The sequence below is a fragment of the Grampus griseus genome (genome assembly GCF_964374135.1).
Source record: "Grampus griseus genome assembly, chromosome: 7".
NCBI classification, from domain to species: Eukaryota; Metazoa; Chordata; class Mammalia; order Artiodactyla; family Delphinidae; genus Grampus; species Grampus griseus.
Genome location: NC_139001.1, coordinates 78,597,547 through 78,617,057, shown reverse-complemented (window position 1 = coordinate 78,617,057; position 19,511 = coordinate 78,597,547). Strand labels below are relative to the sequence as shown.

The 19,511-nt window shown below is 36.0% G+C and overlaps 1 protein-coding gene across 1 annotated transcript in view; it reads left to right on the top strand.

Annotated features, from left to right (window-relative positions):
- Positions 1 to 19,511, top strand: part of RIF1 (replication timing regulatory factor 1) — a 56,653-nt gene that overhangs the window by 13,758 nt on the left and 23,384 nt on the right. Inside the window, exons 11-21 of the mRNA XM_082658731.1 lie at positions 1,539 to 1,656; positions 2,531 to 2,695; positions 3,182 to 3,292; positions 3,965 to 4,027; positions 4,293 to 4,393; positions 5,895 to 5,996; positions 9,130 to 9,203; positions 9,420 to 9,600; positions 10,956 to 11,063; positions 11,429 to 11,578; positions 15,233 to 15,332. Of these exons, the coding sequence (XP_082514857.1) occupies positions 1,539 to 1,656; positions 2,531 to 2,695; positions 3,182 to 3,292; positions 3,965 to 4,027; positions 4,293 to 4,393; positions 5,895 to 5,996; positions 9,130 to 9,203; positions 9,420 to 9,600; positions 10,956 to 11,063; positions 11,429 to 11,578; positions 15,233 to 15,332 (1,273 nt within the window). The remainder of the gene's footprint in view (positions 1 to 1,538; positions 1,657 to 2,530; positions 2,696 to 3,181; positions 3,293 to 3,964; positions 4,028 to 4,292; positions 4,394 to 5,894; positions 5,997 to 9,129; positions 9,204 to 9,419; positions 9,601 to 10,955; positions 11,064 to 11,428; positions 11,579 to 15,232; positions 15,333 to 19,511) is intronic.

The window sequence follows — 19,511 nt, the reverse complement described above, 5'->3', positions numbered from 1 at the left end:
GTATATTCTTGACTCCTTTGTCGAAGATTAATTGACCATAAGTGTGGGTTTATTTCTGGACTCTGTATCCTGTTCCATTGATCTATATGTCTGTTTTTGTGCCAATACCATGCTGTTTTGATAACTTCGTAGCTTTGTAGTATAGTCTGAAGTCTGGGAGGGTTATGCCTCCTGCTTTGTTCTTTTTCCTCAGGATTGCTTTGGCAATTCTAGGTCTTTTATGGTTCCATATAAATTTTAAGATTATTCTAGTTCTGTAAAAAATGCCATGGGTAATTTAATAGGGATCCCACTAAATCTGTAGATTGCTTTGGGTAGTATGGCCACTTTAACAATATTAGTTCTTTCAATCCAAGGGCATGGGATATCTTTCCATTTCTTTAAATCATCATTAATGTTTTATAGCTCTTGGCATATAGGACTTTTACCTCCTTGGTTAGGTTTATTCCTAAGTTTTTGGGGTTTTTTTTAACTTTTTTATTTTATATTGGAGTATAGTTGATTAACAATGTTGTGATAGTTTCAGGTGTACAACAAGTATTTTATTTTTTGATGTGATTTTAAAAGGGGTTTTTTTTTTACTTTCTGATGTTTCAATGTTAGTGTAAAGAAATGCAACAGATTTCTGTATGTCATTCTTGTATCCTGCGTACCTTGCTGTTTATCAGTTCTTCCTCAAGTATTGGATTTTTTTTAGCAAGTTCTCTTTAAATTTTTAATTGCTTAATACATTGAAGTTTTTAAACTTGATAGAGCATGAACTGATTAAACTTGGGCATTGATTGTAACTTGTAACTGGGGTCATAATTTTTTCAAATTCTACCATTTTAAGTTCCTAGTAGGCTGATCTTACCCAGTTGTCCCACCCATTCCTTGGCATAATTTACTCATTGGCTACATTTGACAGGTATTGGAATGATCTTAGAAATAAGCTTGGAGTTGTCTTAGTTCATATTTTCTTAAGGTGTTTTTTAAAATGTTTAAAATGGTCTGTCTACCAATAGCATTAAAACTCATGTAGATGTTATTTGTAAAAGCTGTAAAAGCTATTTATGTGTATAATTTTCCATCTGGAATGTAGAGTTGAAATTTATAGATAGTACAAATTTAGGGCAAATATATTTGTAATAAAAATTTTCACTTTTCCAAGTTTCAGTTTTTACCCTCTGCATCAAAAAGGCCAATAAAATTTCAACATATCAAAACAATTGAGATCGCTTCTTAAGGATATTTAACTGCAAGACTTTTTTTTTTTTTTTGCGGTACGCGGGCCTCTCACTGTTGTGGCCTCTCCCATTGCAGAGCACAGGCTCCGGACGCGCAGGCCCAGCGGCCATGGCTCAAGGGCCCAGCCGCTCCGTGGCACGTGGGATCTTCCCGGACTGGGGCACGAACCCGTGTCCCCTGCATCGGCAGGCGGACTCTCAACCACTGCGCCACCAGGGAAGCCCCTATGCAAGACTTTAAAAAAATAGGACAGTTATACATATTTACAGATTCAGTTCCCTCCACCTCTTTCTCTTTTTAAACCCCAATAGGTCTGTGTGCCTCTGATTCAAAGCACAATAAGCATTGATTCTAATGCTTCACCTCAAGGCAGTTCATCTCGTGTAGCTACTTCTCCAGCTTTAAATCCTGCGACCCCTGTACACAAAGGTAAGAAATAGACCTACTTGGGGTTTTTTTCCTTTATTTTTACAAAAAGGCTTTGAATCAAGTCTTTGCTCCATGTAATTCACATAATTTTGGCTGCCTTGTCACAAAATCGTTTTGTTCGTTTTCTGTATGTGTTACTGTGTACTGCTGTCATTGTATTGTAGTTGGATAAGATCAACTTTTTTCCACTACATTATATGAAGTGCATTACAGACTCTTAACGTTTGTTTCAGAATTAGAATATTAGAGTTATAATTTAAAATGACAGATCTTAACAGATGTAAGGAATGTGGCTTAGTATGTATATCAGTGAAAGAAAATTATTTGCTGTTCCTTTTTTTTTTTTTTTTTTGCGGTACATGGGCCTCTCACCGTTGTGGCCTCTCCCGTTGCGGAGCACAGGCTCCGGACGTGCAGGCTCAGCGGCCATGGCTCATGGGCCCAGCCGCTCTGCGGCATGTGGGATCTTCCCGGACTGGGGCACGAACCTGTGTCCCGTGCATCGGCAGGCGGACTCTAAACCACTGCGCCACCAGGGAAGCCCTGCTGTTCCTATTTTACGTTAACTTTTCTGAGTCAAATTTTTACATTTTAAGTTTTAGGAATGCCTGCATATTAATGTTAAGGTATGGATTAATGTCTGAGAATTCATTTAAATGGTGTGTGACACTAGTCTTGTTCTTAACCTAGTAAGATTAGTATTTAATTAGGAACTCTGTTGTGGGCTTTAAACAAAAACTCTTCAACTTTTATTGAAAAACAAATTATTTACTTTTAAAAGTACATTGCATTGAAATGAAGTAAACAAAATATATTTATTTGGGTAACTAATTCAATCGTACATAACTTAGCAATTTTGTTTGTTTGTTTAAAGGTGCTTCTCCGTATGGAACTCCCCGGATGAACTTGAGTTCAAATTTTGGTGGAATGGCCACAATCCCCTCTATACAAGTTTTGGGGCTTGAAATGTTGCTTCATTTTTTGTTGGGTCCAGAAGTCTTGAGTTTTGCTAAGCAAAACAAACTTATGCTGAGCTTAGGTATTTAATTGTTTTTAAAATCATTTCAATTACTAACACAGTTCAGAACACCGTACTTTGGGGTGAGGAAAGAGATTTTATATATCTTCTTTTTTATAAATTTATTTATTTATTTTTGGCTGCATTTGGTCTTCATTGCTGCGTGTGGGTTTTCTCTAGTTACCGGCGAGTGGGGCTACTCTTCCTTGTGGTGCGCGGGCTGCTCATTGCGGTGGCTTCCATTGTTGCGGAGCACGGGCTCTAGGCGCACAGGCTTCAGTAGTTGAGGCTGAGCGCGGGCTTATTTGCTCGGCATGTGGGATCTTCTGGGACCAGGGCTCGAACCCGTGTCCCCTGCATTGGCAGGCAGATTCTTAACCACTGTGCCACCAGGGAAGTCCCTAAATCTTTTTCATAGAAAACGTATCAGACCACCTAACATTTTACATCGAGAAATTTATTTCATAAAGCTTTGGTTTTGCATAATTGTCTTTTTTTCTCTTTTAGAGCGACTTGAACATCCGTTAATCAGCAGCTCTTCTTTTTTTTCCAAACATGCAAATACATTTATCACTGCTGTTCGTGATAGCTTTGTTGCAATTAGAAAAGATCCTTCTGGTAAATGTTTGAGAAGATTTTTATTATTTAAACCTGTGTTTAAAAAGAAAAAATAGTAAATGTTTATATAGTGCCACCTGCTTCCAGATTGTGCTGCAGGAGCTTTACATATAATTCATTGAATCCTCACAGCAACCTTCTGTGTTAGCCTATTTTGCCGATAAGGGATTGTGTTGTACTGAGAAGTAAATAACTTTTGCAAAGTTACATAGTAAATGATGGAGCTATGATTGATACCTAGGCTCTGTGATTTTAGTATCTACACCTAAACTCCTGTGTTCTAAAGCCTATCAAGTAATGATGACAGGTTTTAAAAATTAAATAGTTTGCTATTGGATTGGTTGGAAAATTTTTTTCTAGTGGCTTTCAGGTATCCTTCTCAGTCTTTAATCCTTGTCTCAAAAGTGAAAGGTTTTCAATACAGAAAATACAGTCGATGAAAAAAAAGAATTACCCTGAGTATGTTAACAGTCCTTTTGAAAAATATTTCTTTAAACAAAAATGAGGTGAATAGTGTATTGTAAACTGATTACAAGGTTGACTATTACAAGGAGAATTATATTTTAAATTTTTAAGTATTGCTCAATTTATTTCTGTAGTATAAGCTTGAAAGGGAGAGCTTTTGTAGTCATATCTATTTCATTCTAAAGTACCTTTTATTTTGTTTGGCAGATGCAATTGTCAATGCTATTTGGAAGGAGCTAGTTAGCTTGGTGAAGTCAGTTATTGAATCTGGTAAGCACTATAATGATCAAAAGATTTTTATAGCACTCAGTGAATTGTTTGGCTTTCATATATAAAATTAATTTTAAAATCCTTTTTTGAAGTATCTTATCTTCCAGACTTTACCTTTAAACAAAGCACTTTATTTAGTAAGAAAAAAGAAAAAAATTACTTTTTAATAGCTCTCTGAGTATATATTTTTACTCCTGAAAAGACTGTATTTTCACCCCTAAAAATACATGTTTAGAACTGTACCCCTCCTTTTCCTTTTTGATAGGTAACAAAAAAGAGAGACCAGGTTCTGAAGTTTTGACTCTTCTATTAAAATCTTTGGAAAGCATAGTGAAGTCAGAAGTATTTCCTGTATTGAAAACACTGGTAAGTATAAGACCTATATGTGCTGGAATTTTAAAACCATATTCTGAAATTGAATTTTATATTGAAGGTACTACCACAGATCAGGATTTGGGAAAATATTTTATATCAAGTACTTATCAGCCATTTGGCCCTTTAGTAAATGCTGTTCCATTGACTAAATAGAGTCATTTGAAACCTTCTTAATAAAGTAAATGATGACATTGGCAACTATAGAAATCTTCCAGTGTCATAGGAAAAAGAATAGGCCGTACAGAGAAAATGGGATAAGGGGCATTAAACTTGAACTGAAGAAACTCGGATGAACACTAATTTTGTGACAAGATTGCTGGGTTCCACTGATTGTTAGTATATACATTTAAAAAAATATCTGGTGATAATCTTGGAGAGCTTTTGCATTTTAAATATGTCCTACATAGTAGGGAAAAAGCGAATTGGATATACTTTTTGTAATAGTGAGTTTCCCAAAATAAACTGCAGATGGAACAAACTATACCCGTAGGTAGATTCTGAGTGATTCCTTTATGTGCCATGACAACCATATCTACTGTGGCAGTAGAGGATAGTGGTTAATAGCAAGGGCTCTGGTACAGACTAGGTTGAACCTCAGCCCAGCTATTAACTGAATGAACTTAGACACTCTGTCTACTCTCTTGTCTCTCTGTAAAGAAGAGATGTAGTAGTAGTTCATAATTAAATGAGTTGATAAATGCAGAGCATTATGGGGCTGGAACAAAATAAATGTGTCAATGAATGCTAATTATTATTGTTAGTGTCTGTTCAAATGAGAATACGTGAAAGCTTATTTTCACCAACAGTTACTTTTGTCATGTTATTCACTTATGTTATATAATTCAGGTTAATACCAGTATAATAATATTTTTGGATGGCAGTTTGCTAATCTCTGTCACATTTGAGAGGCGTGTCTTAGATACAGCTTCTAGTTAGCAGTTCTTTAAAATACTTGCTTCTGGCACTATTGAGTACATAATTGATTGCAGAATTTCTTTTTGTAGTATAAAAAATGAAAATAGCCTCAAGGACCATTAATTTTTAAAAAGTTTGAACAAACTGCACATTTGTTTATCAGTTAAGGATGTGTCTACATAGACTGATGTGAAAACTCTGTAACACAGTCAGGTGAAGAAAATTAGTTCCAGAGTATCTTACAGTACAATATCATTAATGGTATAAAACAGGTATAAGACAGCTAGCCCTAGGAAGTTATGTTTCTCTCTGTATTTACATATATGGAAATTTAGGTCTAAAAAATAAACTCCAAACTGGTAACATTGATTATTCCTGGAGATAAGAAAGGACTTCATCATTTTATTATTTATATTTCTGTATTTGAACATTTTAAGCTAATGAGAATGTATTTACATTAATGAACGAACATTACTTGTAATAAATTGTTAAAAATATAGTTAATACTATATGATTTTTACTAAGTAAGGTACTACTTTTATGGCTAATGTACAGTAAAACCTTTTGTCTTTCTTAGGTTCTCATGGAAATTACAATTAAAGGACTTCCTCAGAAAGTATTAGGTTCTCCAGCATATCAGGTTGCTAATATGGATATTCTTAATGCAAGTATCTTAAATGTAATGATACTAAATTAGCTAATAAACAAAAAGATCCATGGTATTTTTTTTCATAAGGTAGTGAAACTTAGATTGCAAAGTTCCAAGGGAATTGAATTTGAATACGCTGATTATGTTAAAGGAAAAAATGATAGACAAAGTACAGGCGTACCTCAGATATACTGCAGGTTCAGTTCCAGACCGGTGCCAAGAAAGTGAATATCACAGTAAAGAAAGTCACATGAAATTTTTCGTTTCCCAATGCATGTGAAAGTTAATGTTTACACTATACTGTAGTCTGTTAAGTGTGAGTAAATAGCATTATTCCTTAAAAAAAACAAAACAGAAAACCATACCTTAATTTAAAAGTACTTTATTGCTAAACAGATGCTACCTATCATCTGAGCCTTCAGTGAGTCATCTTTTTACTGCTGGAGTGTCTTGTCTCCATATTGACGGCTGCTGACTGATCAAGGTGGTGGTTGCTGAAGGCTGGGGTGGCTGTGGGAATTTCTTAAAATAAGACAACAGTGACGTTTGCTGTGATTGATTCTTCCTTTCACAAATGATTTCTCTGTAGCATGTAATGCTGTTGGATAGCGTTTTACCCACAGTAGAACTTCTTTCAGAATTAGTTAGCCCTCTCAAACCCTACTGCTGCTTTATCAACTAAGTTTATGTAATATTCTAAATCCTGTTGTCGCTTTAGCAGTCTTCAACATCTTCACCAGGAGTAGATTCCATCTTAAGAAACCACTTTCTTAGCTTATCCATAAGAAGCAACTGCACATCTGTTGAAGTTTTATCATAAGATTGCAGCAATTCTTTCACATCTTCAGGCTCCAATCCTAATTCTAGTTCTTTGCAGTTTCTGCCACATCTGTAGTTATTTCCTCCACTGAAGTCTTAAACCCCTCTAAGTCATTCAGGAAGGTTGGAATCAACTTCTTCCAAACTCCTGTTTATGTTGATATTTTGACCTCTTCCCATGAATCATGCATGTTCTTCACGGCATCTAGAATGATGAGTCCTTTCCATAAGGTTTTCAGTTTACTTTGCCCAGGTCTATCAGAGGAATCACTCTTTATGGCAACTATAACCTTATGAAATGTATTTCTTTTTCTTTTATTTTATTTAATTTTTTCTTATTTTATGTACGCGGGCCTCTCACTGTTGTGGCCTCTCCCGTTGCAGAGCACAGGCTCTGGACGTGCAGGCTCAGAGGCCATGGCTCACGGGCCCAGCCGCTCCGCGGCATGTGGGATCTTCCCAGACTGGGGCATGAACCCGCGTCCCCTGCATCGGCAGGCGGACTCTCAACCACTGTGCCACCAGGGAAGCCCATGAAATGTATTTCTGAAAAAGGCTTGGAAGTTGAAATTGCTCCTTGATCTGCAGAATGGATGTTGTGTTAGCAGACATGAAAACAACATTAGTCTCATTGTACATCTTCGTCAGAGTGCTTGGGTGTCCAGGTGCATCATCAATGGGCAGTAATATTTTGAAAGGATTCTCTCTTTTTTTTTTTTCCTGAGGAGTAGATCTCAACAGTGGGCTTAAAATACTCAGTAAACCATGTTGTGAACAGATAAGCTGTCATCCAGGGTTTGCTCCATTTATATAAAGCACAGGCAGAGTAGATTTAGCATGATTCTGAAGGGCCCTAGTATTTTTGGGATGGTAAATGGCATTGGCTTCAACTTAGAATCACTAGCTGCATTAGCCCCTAATAAAAGGCAGCATGTCATTTGAAGCTTTGAAGCAGACATTGACTTTTCCTCTCTAGCTGTGAAAGTCCTATATGGCTTCTTCCAATATGAGGCTGTTTTATCAACAGGTAGAAAATCTGTTGTTTACGGTAACCACCATCATTATTAATTAAATAGCTAGGTCTTCTGTATAACTTGATGCAGCTTCTGTGTGAGCACTTGCTGCTTCACCTTGCACTTTGATGTTATGGAGAGGGCTATTTCCTTAAATCTCGTGAACCAACCTCTGCTGGCTTCACACTTGTCTTTTGCAGCTTCCTCACCTCTCAGCTTTCACGGAATTGAGGAGTTAGGACCTTGTTGTGGATTAGGCTTTGGCTTAAGGGAATGTTGTAGCTGGTTTGATCTGTCTAGACCACTAAAACGTTCTCCATATCAGCAATAAGGCTGTTTTGCTTTCTTACTATAACTTGTGTTCACTGAAGTAGCACTTTTCATTTCCTTCAATAACTTTTCCTTTGCGTTCACAACTTCGGTAACTTGCACAAGAGGCCTAGCTTTTAGCCTTTCTGACATGCCTTCCCTATTAAGCTTAATTATTTCTAGCTTTTGATTGAAAGTGAGAGACGTGCAACTCTTCCTTTTGCTTAAACATTTAGAGGCCATTGTAGTGTTATTAATTAGTCTAAATTCAGTATTGTGTCTCAGGGAATGGGGAGGCCAGAGGAGATGGAGAGAGACAGGATAATGGCTGGTTAGTGGAGCAGTCAGGACACATAATGTTAAGTTTGAAAAATCGTGAGAATTACCAAAATGTGACAGGGACATGAAGTGAACAAATGCTGTTAGAAAAATGGTGCCAATAGACTTGGTCGACATAGGGTTGCCACAAACATTCAATATGTAAAAAATGCCATATCTGCAAAGCACAATAAAACAAGGTACACTCATTATAATTAATGTGAATAATTAAGTATGGCACTATTAATAGAACTATTTTCCTGGATTAAACAAAGGGTCTAGAAGGAAAATTTTCTCTTTGCTTTTATATAATAATAGTTTTGGTTACTGTTATAAATTTTGGAAGCTTAGTAGCATTGGGTTACTTATGGTAAAATATATTTAATATCTTCTGGATGTAGGTATTATTGATCCAGCAAGTTTTAAGTCAACATTTTTTTTATATCTGGAATCTCTCTCTGTTCTTTAATTGCTCACATAGATGTAACAGCTATGATTAAAATATAAAGAGCTTGCTTTTTCTGTGTAGTTTGTGGAAGTACATTTGCTATCATTTTTGTCATTTCCTAAGTAATTTCGAAAGTTAAATTTCTCAAGCTTAAAACGGTCATATTTCACATAATTGATTGTAGAAAACAAGTATAACAAGAAGAATATACTGTTTGTAACAGGAAGATTGATTGCCATCTCCCATCTTTTTTCAGGGGACTCCTGCTTTGTTCTTAATTCAGTTAATTTTCAATAATAATCTGTTGGCATGTGGTGTAGAAGATGAAAGGTAATTTTAAACAAACTATTTTGTTTATCTTGGAAAGTTTGTCATGTGATGAATGATATTCTTTTGACTTACTCTCAATTTTTTAAAAATGAAAAAAATCAAAATAAGAGTTGGGATTCTTTTTTTGTCAGTTATTTTTATAACCTTGCTATAATGTAATTAATGTATTTTCGAAGAACATACAGTTAATGCATAGTTGAAAATTTTTTCCTCCAGGTTTTTTCTCAACCTGGAAACACTGGTAGGCTGTGTTCTTTCTGGTCCAACTTCACCACTAGCTTTCAGTGACTCTGTCTTAAATGTTATTAATCAAAATGCAAAGCAGTTGGAAAACAAGGAGCATCTTTGGAGAATGTGGAGTATTATAGTCACCCCATTAACTGAATTGATAAATCAGGTATGATATAAGTTGGCTGCATGTTTCCCCCAAATTTAATATCTTCCCTTTTTTTCTTCCTTGTTAGAGCACGGGGTATATGAATAGAAGTTTGTATTTGAATGGAAGATATTGCATATTTTTTTCTGCAGGATTGGTTAATTTTCTACTCTTTAGATTAGTTGATTTCATCATGTTTCTGCCTTATTCAAGAAAGTATAACTTAGTGGGGACTAAACAGTCCATTTTCTCCAGTAATTAGAAAGCCAGAAGGCTTACATGATATATACAGATTCCCCTGTTTATATCTTGGGTTCTTTCATTTGTACTACGGGGAATAATATGGGTATCTTGACTAGACTGTATATTCTTAGGATCCCATGGTTGATGGGATCCTATGTTGGTGATTACCTCAAAACCATATTGTAGTTCCTAAATCATTAATTGTTGAGAGTTGACTAACCCTTACGTTTAATTACTTTAAAAAGTGGCAATATTGTCAGCATATGGAGCTCAAGTTCTGTCACTATTAATAGTTCATCAGCTGCTTTATCTGTTCATCAGTCTTTAAATGGAATTATTCTTTGGGAAATAGTCTGTTATAACTCTCAAATGGAGTGAAGACTCCAAGGAATTTTTTATGTGGTTATACAGTAGCCCTTATTTTGGCTGCTCGAGCCAACACTCCATTAAACATATTCTTCCTGAAGAAAAAAGTTTATGTTCATAAATAATTGCCAACTGTTTAAAGGATGCTAGAGGCCCTTTTTATAAGTCCTTGCTTGAATCTAGCTTCTGTGTATAGTAAAAGATTTTGGAGTCACCTTTGGGATTCTTTTTTAGGACTTAAAACCAGTGTGTTGTTTCCCAGGGTTGCTTAAAAAATTACCATGAACTGATGGCTTAAATCAATAGGAATTTACTTTTTTATAGCTCTTGAGGCCAGAATTTCAAAATCAAGGTGTTGGCAGGTTTGGTTTCTTCTGAAGCTCTGAAGGAGAGTGTGTTCCATGCTTCTCTTAGCTTCCAGTAATTCTTGATGTTCCTTGGCTTGTGGATGCATCACTTCAGTCTCAGCCTCCGTTTTCACATGGCATTCTTCAAAGTAGCTTCTGTCTATTCAACTTGCCCTTTTGTTATAAGGATGCCAGTTATTGGATTAGGGCCCACCCTAAATCTGCATGACTTCATTATTGCATGATTACATCTGCAAAGACCCTATTTCCAAAGTTTGCAGAGGTTAGGAGTTCACCATCTGTTGAACATCTCAACATTGGAGACACAATTCTACTCACTACACATAGTAAGATGTTACTACTTCAGGCTAGAATTAGATGGTAATTTGTCTAACTTCTTCATTATTTTTCTTGTTTCAGACCAATGAAGTGAATCAAGGTGATGCCTTAGAACATAATTTTAGTGCCATCTATTGTGCACTGACTTTACCAATAAACCATATTTTTTCAGCACAAAAAATTCCAGCGGTAAGGCAAAGTTTTACTTGATGAATTTGCATTTTTCTGAAAATATTATGTCACCCTTTATAATGAACCCCTACAGTAATTTTACCTAAAACAAGACTTTCTTATGACCTATAATCAGCTTAGGAGAAAGGAAAGTGGTGAAGGAAGAGAGAAGTTCCTCTTGACCTTTGATAATTGTTGGTATTGTGGCATTATTACAGTTCTTCAGTTAGAGCTCTGTGAAGGTGGGCAAACTCACTACCCTATACTAGTCTCCTCTTTGACACCTATAAATGTTACCGTGTTTTTAAAATGTTAAAGATGTATTCTGTTAGGTGTTTTGATGTGTAGATGTGTTTTCTAAATTTCTTTTTTATTGCTACTAGGCCACCATGAAGACCTTACTTAAAACTTGGTCAGAATTATATAGAGCATTTGCTCGCTGTGCAGCTTTGGTGGCAACTGCAGAGGAGAATTTGTGCTGTGAGGAACTTTCTTCCAAGATAATGTCCAGTTTGGAAGATGAAGGCCTTTCAGTGAGTTTATCCTGATACTGACCTTTTTTGCATGTAAAGGATTCTTTTCAAGTAAATAGAGATAACATTTGTGAACTGTCATTTACTAATGCTTTTAGTTTATAAGTAATGAAGTTAGTGTATAAAACGAGTAACAGCTTTGCAAAAAAGTTTTGTGTCTTTGGACTCTAAGGTCCATGTATCAGGACCATTTAACAGTGATGTGTTTTTACTACTCTGTTGTGTGTCTGTGCCATTCTAGATGAACCGTACAAGGACCTTACTGTCCTGGACCTTGCTTTATCGTATCTGTTAGCTCTTTAAAGTCTATCCTCTAGAAGTTTGTAGATCTAAAAATGTAGGTTCCTATTCACTCCTTTCCCTTATTCTATAAAAAGAGCAACAACTGCTGTCAGCAGTTTGGTATGTATCATTCTAGAATAGACCTCTTTCTTTCTACCCATAAGTTACATATTTATGCTCACATATGTACAGGAATACAGTGTTCTTGCTAGTTGAAATTTATTTATTACTCTGAAGAATGTTTTTTTCCATCTAAAAAGATAGATTTTCTAGCTCTTAATAGTGGTTACCCCTGCAGAGAAGAGTAGAAGTATTTATAATCTCTTTTTTAAAATATTGGCATAATTCTGATTATGGTATTTTGGTACTATAGTATTTGTCAGAGCGACTTTAAAAATGTAAATCAGATTAAAACACTTCTGTAGCTTTTTGTTGCATTTGGAGTAAAAATCTGAACTGCTTACAACTGCCGTTGAAGCTTGTGCTTCCTTCTTCAAAGAATCTTATTTAATTAGTCTTGTTAATTTCTATCTGAGCATCTTGTTATCAGAATCGTTTGTGTACTTCATTCTGTAACTTCCCCCCACACTCCATGAGGTTAAGGGACTTTCTATCTTGTTGACGTATATCCCTGGCTTTTATCTGGCCACCTAGACAGTGAATTTGTTGAAGGCTTTTATAATTGTTAGGGAGAAGCTTGACCCTCAGTTTTCACCTTTAAATTATTGTCTTGGGTAGGCTTACATCTTTGTTCTCTTCTGCAAGAAATGTAGAATATATCAAGTTTTATAAAATACCCTGTTGGGATTTTGTCACTGGTTGGTTATATTGCATTTATAGATTAATTTGGAAAAGAATTTACATCTTTATAATGTTGAGTTTTTCTATTAAGGAATATTTATTTAATTCTAAACTTAACCAAGCTTGCTTGATGTTTTGGAAGTTTTAAAGCTGTTTTTCAGCTGTTATGTATGGTCTCTTTGCTGCCCATATTTGGTTGCTGCTGGAGTATATGAGATCTGTTGGTAATGTGCATTTCCGTATGTTAAACCAAACTTGTGTCCTTGAGAAGGGCACTTCTTGGTCACAGTGAAAATCTTTTAAAACATTGTAGATAAGTGTTTTAAAATTTTTTGCGTATATCTTCATTAGTGAGATTGGAGTTCCTCATTGTCCAATTTTTGTATTTTGGGAATAACAGACATGTATGTGACTGATAATTCCTTGTCAAATATGTAACTAAGTAATTAGTTACAATTTTTAGGTTTCAGAAAAATTTTTATCAGTTTTGAAGATACTGTTCATTTGTTCATTTCTGTAAAATTTTTTTCATTTTTACAAAATATGCATCTAAGACTATTCCTATTTTTCTTACTGCTACTGTTTCAAATGCATTGTTTGATACTAATATTTTAAAATAATTTTTAAAACATTTATTTATTTTGGCTGCACCAGGTCTTAGTTGTGGCATGCGGGAATCTTTTAGTTGAAGCATGGTATGCGGGCTTCTTAGTTGTGGCATGCGAACTTAGTTGCAGCGTGCACGTGGGATCTAGTTCCTCGACCAGGGATCAAAACCAGGCCCCCTGCATTGGGAGTGTGGAGTCTTACCCACTGGACTACAGGGAAGTCCCACTAATTTTTAATTTTTTTGTTATTAACCTCTTTTTTAGTTTGTAAAGTTTTTGGGTTTTCCTCTTGCCTTTAGAATTTAGACATTTCACCATGGTGTGTCTTGAGGCATCTTTTAAACTGTTTTAAGTACTTGGTAGACCCTTTCAATCTAAAGAGCTGTGCCTTCATCTCAGGAAGAGTGCTTAGATCTTCAGGTGTCATCTTCTATGTCTGTTACTTTTCTTTCTTTATATCTGTTTGTGTTTTGCTTTATTTTTGGTACTGCTTTCTGAGACCTTGATATTTCTGTTTCCATTCTTTCTCTGTTTAAATGCTGAGGTGTTTTATAATAGTTTTATTTTTACATTTATGTTTTTAAGTGGATATGATTTCCTCTTTGAAGATAGTAGTTTTCTTCTGTTTCTGTTATTACCTCTTTCCTCGTGGATTAGTTCTATTGGTATTTAGCACACCTTCTTCATATTTGTCAATAAAGGTTAATATTGAACAATATTGGTAGCTGGAATGTGTTTTCTAACCCAGGAGAGATCCCCTGTTTTTCTGGCTTTGATAGCCAATTGTAGTTACAAGCAAGCTTTGCCTTGTAATTGTGAGCAAGAAGGAAGCACTGGAGCTTTAACATCTTTTCTATATGGATGTGTAGGTTATCATCTGTACTGAACCTTCCATGTGGTTTTCTTAGGTTAACTGGGGGCTCTCCCTTCCTCCTCTTGGTCCTTAACACTGACTGGGGGAGATTGTCTTTAGTGGCAGACATGTGAATTAGTCCAGTGAATTGGACAAGTGAAAGGTAATGGAGAATAAAAGAAGAGCAACTGTGTTACAGAACTTTAATTTCAGTAGTCTTTTAATTACCCATTTGATTTTTATAATGACCATCATATCTTTTTCTCAGAACCCTCCCTGTGTCTTCTGTTACTCAGTTTCTTCTCGGAAAGCTCACTATTTTTGAGGTGTTCTTTGACTCATGGTGCTGGGATTTCCTTTGTTCTATTTTCAGTCTCCCTTGACCCCCTGTCTTTTTTTTTTTTTTTTTTTTTTTTTTGGTGGTACGCGGCCTCTCACTGTTGTGGCCTCTCCCGTTGCGGAGTGCTCCGGACGCGCAGGCTCAGTGTCCATGGCTCACAGGCCTAGCCGCTCTGCGGCATGTGGGATCTTCCCGGACCGGGGCACGAACCTGTGTCCCCTGCATCGGCAGGTGGACTCTCAACCCCTGCGCCACCAGGGAAGCCCTGCCCCCCTGTCTTTAAAAAAAATTTCCAGAAAAATGTCTGATGCTTCTAAGGTTTTATTTTTATTTCATTTGGATTTGAGGAGGGAGGAGGAAAGGGTATCGGGGAGCTTTAGCAACATTTCACATTTTGTTTCTGCTGGGTTTAGTGAACACTTTTGTAATTTTGAAGAGAAATTTGGTAAAGAATCTAAGTTTGAACCTAGCTCTTCCATTTTCAATTTATTGGTTTATATGCTGAGTTTTATGGGCATCTTGAAGCTGAATTATTTTCCATAAATATTGAGAAACAAAAAAAAGGTATAGTACTTGGCACACAGCAGTTAACTGGGAAATATTCATAACCATATACTTAATGTACCTTAAATGGTATAAGCTATGACATGTGTGTTACTATATGTTATATGTGGGAGGTAAGTCTTATATTTTTGTTCATGCTTACACTTTATATAAACCATGCCAGTAGTTAAAAGATTCTAATATAATACTTAACTGTTCTTTCCTAGAATTTATTGTTCTTGGATAGGATCACTCATATTATTACTGTAATGGTTGATTGCATCGACTTTTCACCATATAATATTAAGTATCAGCCCAAAATTAAATGTAAGTATTTTATTTGCTTACCTAATATATCATAAACATGGCTGTCTGAACTGTTGTCAGGGCAAATCCTAATAGCTTTTCCCATCTCATTTTACTTACTTTTGGTGCTGTGTAACCATGTTAGTTACTATGCTAGTAGCTCACGTGCTTGCTCTCTTTCCTTCTGTGTGTGTGTGTCTCTCTCACCCTCCCCCCCAATCTAACTCCTTTTTATGATGCAGAAACATAAATATTGTCCTATTTAGAGATTGTCTAATAATACAAATGATTTTACTTACTCCATCTGGGACAAGGGATTATCTGGACAAAAAACTTTGACGTTTGTTAAAATGTTCTTATTTGGTAGCCTGATTTGAAATAATCATTAAATTGACATTCAACTGCATAGAAAATCGTGGCAGTGATTAATCAGTTATGGTTTTACAGGAAATTTAAAATGATGCTAAAAGTTTAACTCAATTTTTACTGTATAAAATTGGACAATTGAAATCATAACAAGTCTTATTTTTATAACTATGTTCCTTGGTTAATTCTAAATTATGTTGTAATAAATACTGAGCTATTTTATTCTACTAAGTGGTTCTTTGAACTTATATATTTCTACCAGTGATTATATATTTTTATACTGTATAGGAAAGAACCTTCCAGTAATGAAAAATGTGGATGTTTAAAGGTTACTTTTCCTGTTGAAAGATTGGAAACATACTCAGTTTTCTTTTCTTTTGGGTTTTTTTTTTTTTAAGGTTCATATCCTTTTTTTTTTTTTTAATTTATTTTATTTGTTTATTTTTGGCAGCATTGCGTCTTCATTGCTGCGTGTGGGCTTTCTCTAGTTGCAGCGAGCAGGGGCTACTCTTTGCTGTGGTGTGTGGGTTTCTCATTGCGGTGGCTTCTCATTGCGCAGCATGGGCTTTAGGTGCGCGGGCTTCAGTAGTTGTGGCATGCGAGTTCAGTTGTTGTGGCTCTCAAGCTCTAGAGTACAGGCTCAGTAGTTGTGGCACACGGGCTTAGTTGCTCCATAGCATGTGGGATCTTCCTGGAACAGGGATCGAACCCGTGTCCCCTGCATTGGCAGGCAGATTCTTAACCACTGTGCCACCAGGGAAGTCCCTCAGTTTTCTTTTAATAAGATCTATCTTTGATGAATTAGTGTAAAGATTACTAGAACATAAAATATTTTTAGGGTTTTTTGGGGGGAGTTTCAGTTTTAAATAGTAATGTAGAAAAAGATGTTATGTGACTAAAGTGTATTAAAGGTCAGAGCATCCCAGCCTTGATGCCACAGAAATGGATGTGCTTGGATTTTTTTGTTTTTAATCTCAGCCCCCTTTTGGGCTGAGCAACACTTAATCTGATTACCTCTTAGTCCAAAAAATAAAATTCTCTAAATAACTATAAAGGTTATATAACAGATGATATCAGAAATTATTTTGTAAGCCACTGAAGTTTGATAAGGCAAGATGATGAGCTCCAGGTGGACATAATTTTACCTATTTTGTTACTTCTGAAAAATTAGAATTAACTGAATATCCATTCTATCCGTGATCTGTAAACCCAGAATTAGAAGTCTTTTGTCTTCATTCCTTGTCTTACAAGAGGTGTTCTTGCTGTTTAAATTTATGGAAACTAGGGGAGATTTCTAAAAGCTGCCAGCAAAAGTTGAGGAGGAGAGGAAACAAAAATTAGAACTAGTTGAAAGAAAATTATTATTATTCATAAATATGCATAAGGATCACTTTGAGAGTTTTTGGATAACTTTTATTTTGTAATTTGTTTTAGAGAAACATTGCAAAAATTATACACAGACACTAAACATTTTTTTTTGTAATGTTGAGCCTTTTTTTAATTTATTTTTATTTTTGGCTGTGTTGGGTCTTCGTTTCTATACAAGGGCTTTCTCTAGTTGTGGCAAGCGGGGGCCACTCTTCATCGCGGTGCGCGGGCCTCTCACTGTCGTGGCCTCTCTTGTTGCGGAGCGTCTCCAGACGTGCAGGCTCAGTAGTTGTGGCTCACTGGCCTAGTTGCTCCGCGGCATGTGAGATCTTCTCAGACCAGGGCTCGAACCCGTGTCCCCTGCATTAGCAGGCAGATTCTCAACCACTGCGCCACCAGGGAAGCCCAACACTAAACATTCTTTACTCAGATTCCTCAGTTGTCAGTTGATTGCTTTTGTCTTATTATTTTCATCCCCCACTCCCCTTTATACTTTTTATTTTTATTTCCTGGAACCATTTCAAAGTACTTGTAGACAAGTCTTTGATCTAGAACATTTCCCAAGTCTTGTCTTTCACGACCTTTAAAAGTGAAGAGTGCATGGCTTCCCTGGTGGTGCAGTGGTTAAGAATCGCCTGCCAATGCAGGGGACACAGGTTTGAGTCCTGGTCTGGGAAGATGCCCATGCACCACAACTACTGAGCCTGCGCTCTAGAGCCCGTGCTCCACAACAAGAGAAGCCACTGCAGTGAGAGGCCCGCACACTGCAACGAAGAGTAGCCCCTGCTCATCACAACTAGAGAAAGCCTGTGTGCAACAATGAAGACCCAAGGCAGCCAAAAATAGATAAATAAAATAAATAATTTTTTTAATTAATAAATCTTTTTTTATAAAAAAGCAAAGAATACAAATAAAGTTACTTTTTGAGCGTCTCTCAATTGGGCTCTGTCAGTATTTCCTCAAGATTAGATTGAGATTTCATTTCTTCACTGGGATACTACAGAAGTATATTTTTCAGTGCATTATGTCAACAGGCACACAAGTCAGTTTGTCCCGTTACTAATGATGTTATTAACATTTACTGTTTGGTTAAGATGGTATCTGCCAGGTTTTCTACTGTAAAGTTAATTAGTAAATACTTATAATTAATAAGTTAATGTTTTGTGGCAGGTACTTTGAGACCGTGTAAATATCTTGTTAACCCAGCATACTTTTTTACCCATGAGTTTTTCAGCCACTGATGCTTCTTGCTTAAAACACTATGATGTTTCCCAAAGTGGTAGTTCATATTGTTTCATTTAATTACATTACTTTGTATCAAGGAGTTTATCTCCTTTGCTTTAATTACATTAATTCTAAAAGCTGTCCCCATTTTAATTATTTATCTCATTATGTTTCCATAATAAACCATTCTACAATTATTTATCAAGCCACTAAGCACCAGACACTTACAGGGGCAAGTGACATCCTAATGTAAGATATAGCTTCCTTTGTCCCCTATTTATTTTGTTTTTATCAGCATGGATTTCTGTTATTCACTAGGCTATAATTTATTTCTATTAAAATTTAATGTTCTTGTTGGCATCTATTAACCTTTTCATATGTTTCCATTATTCTTTGAGAACTTTGACATAAGATGTTTATATTTTTCCCTGCCTCAGCCTGGAACTAGCCATATCTCCAAGGAATATGGTTCCTTTTAGCTGAGAATGGCATTTAGAAACCAAAATCTGTTCATTGCTATTAAGGTGTCACTGCTTCTGGATCTCTGAGTGGACAGAGGTGGGAAATACATTGGTGTGTTTGTGAACTACACAGTTATGTCTCTAGATTTACTTTCAGTTATTTTCTCATACCATAAGGTTTATTCTAGTCTTGGATATCCCTTTTCTCTATTTACCTGCCTCAGCATATATACTGTTTGATCAGTCTCTTGTATGTAACTGCTCCCCTGACTACGGGCTGTCTTCAGCCTCAACATACTAGCCAAGAATTTCTGGGTGGCCTTTCCAATTTAAATTATTCATGTATGGAAAACTGATTCTAGGGAAGAAGGTTGACTTCCTTTCAGTAGCAACACTTGTTTTTCATTTCACCACATGATATTTTTAATTAATAAACATTAGAGTTTTCTCTTAAATCTGAGATATCTTAACCTTAAAAGAATGGATTCTTTGAGGGAAACAAAGGTAATTTTGGAATAGGTACGATTTTCTTGAAAGACATAATGGGTTTACCCCTGGAGAGAGATGGAGTCTAAGAAGGGTGCAAAGGAAAGTTGGACAGATACATCTTTTTCTTTTTTTTTCTTTTTTTTTTTTTTACTGATATATACAGGTTTAATGATACAGTGCTCTTCACAGACGGCTACAGAGACTGTAAACTATTATCCAGAAACATACAACCATACAACACAGACCACTTAGCCAGATATAAAATAAACTGGCTTCTTGTAACTACCCTGTA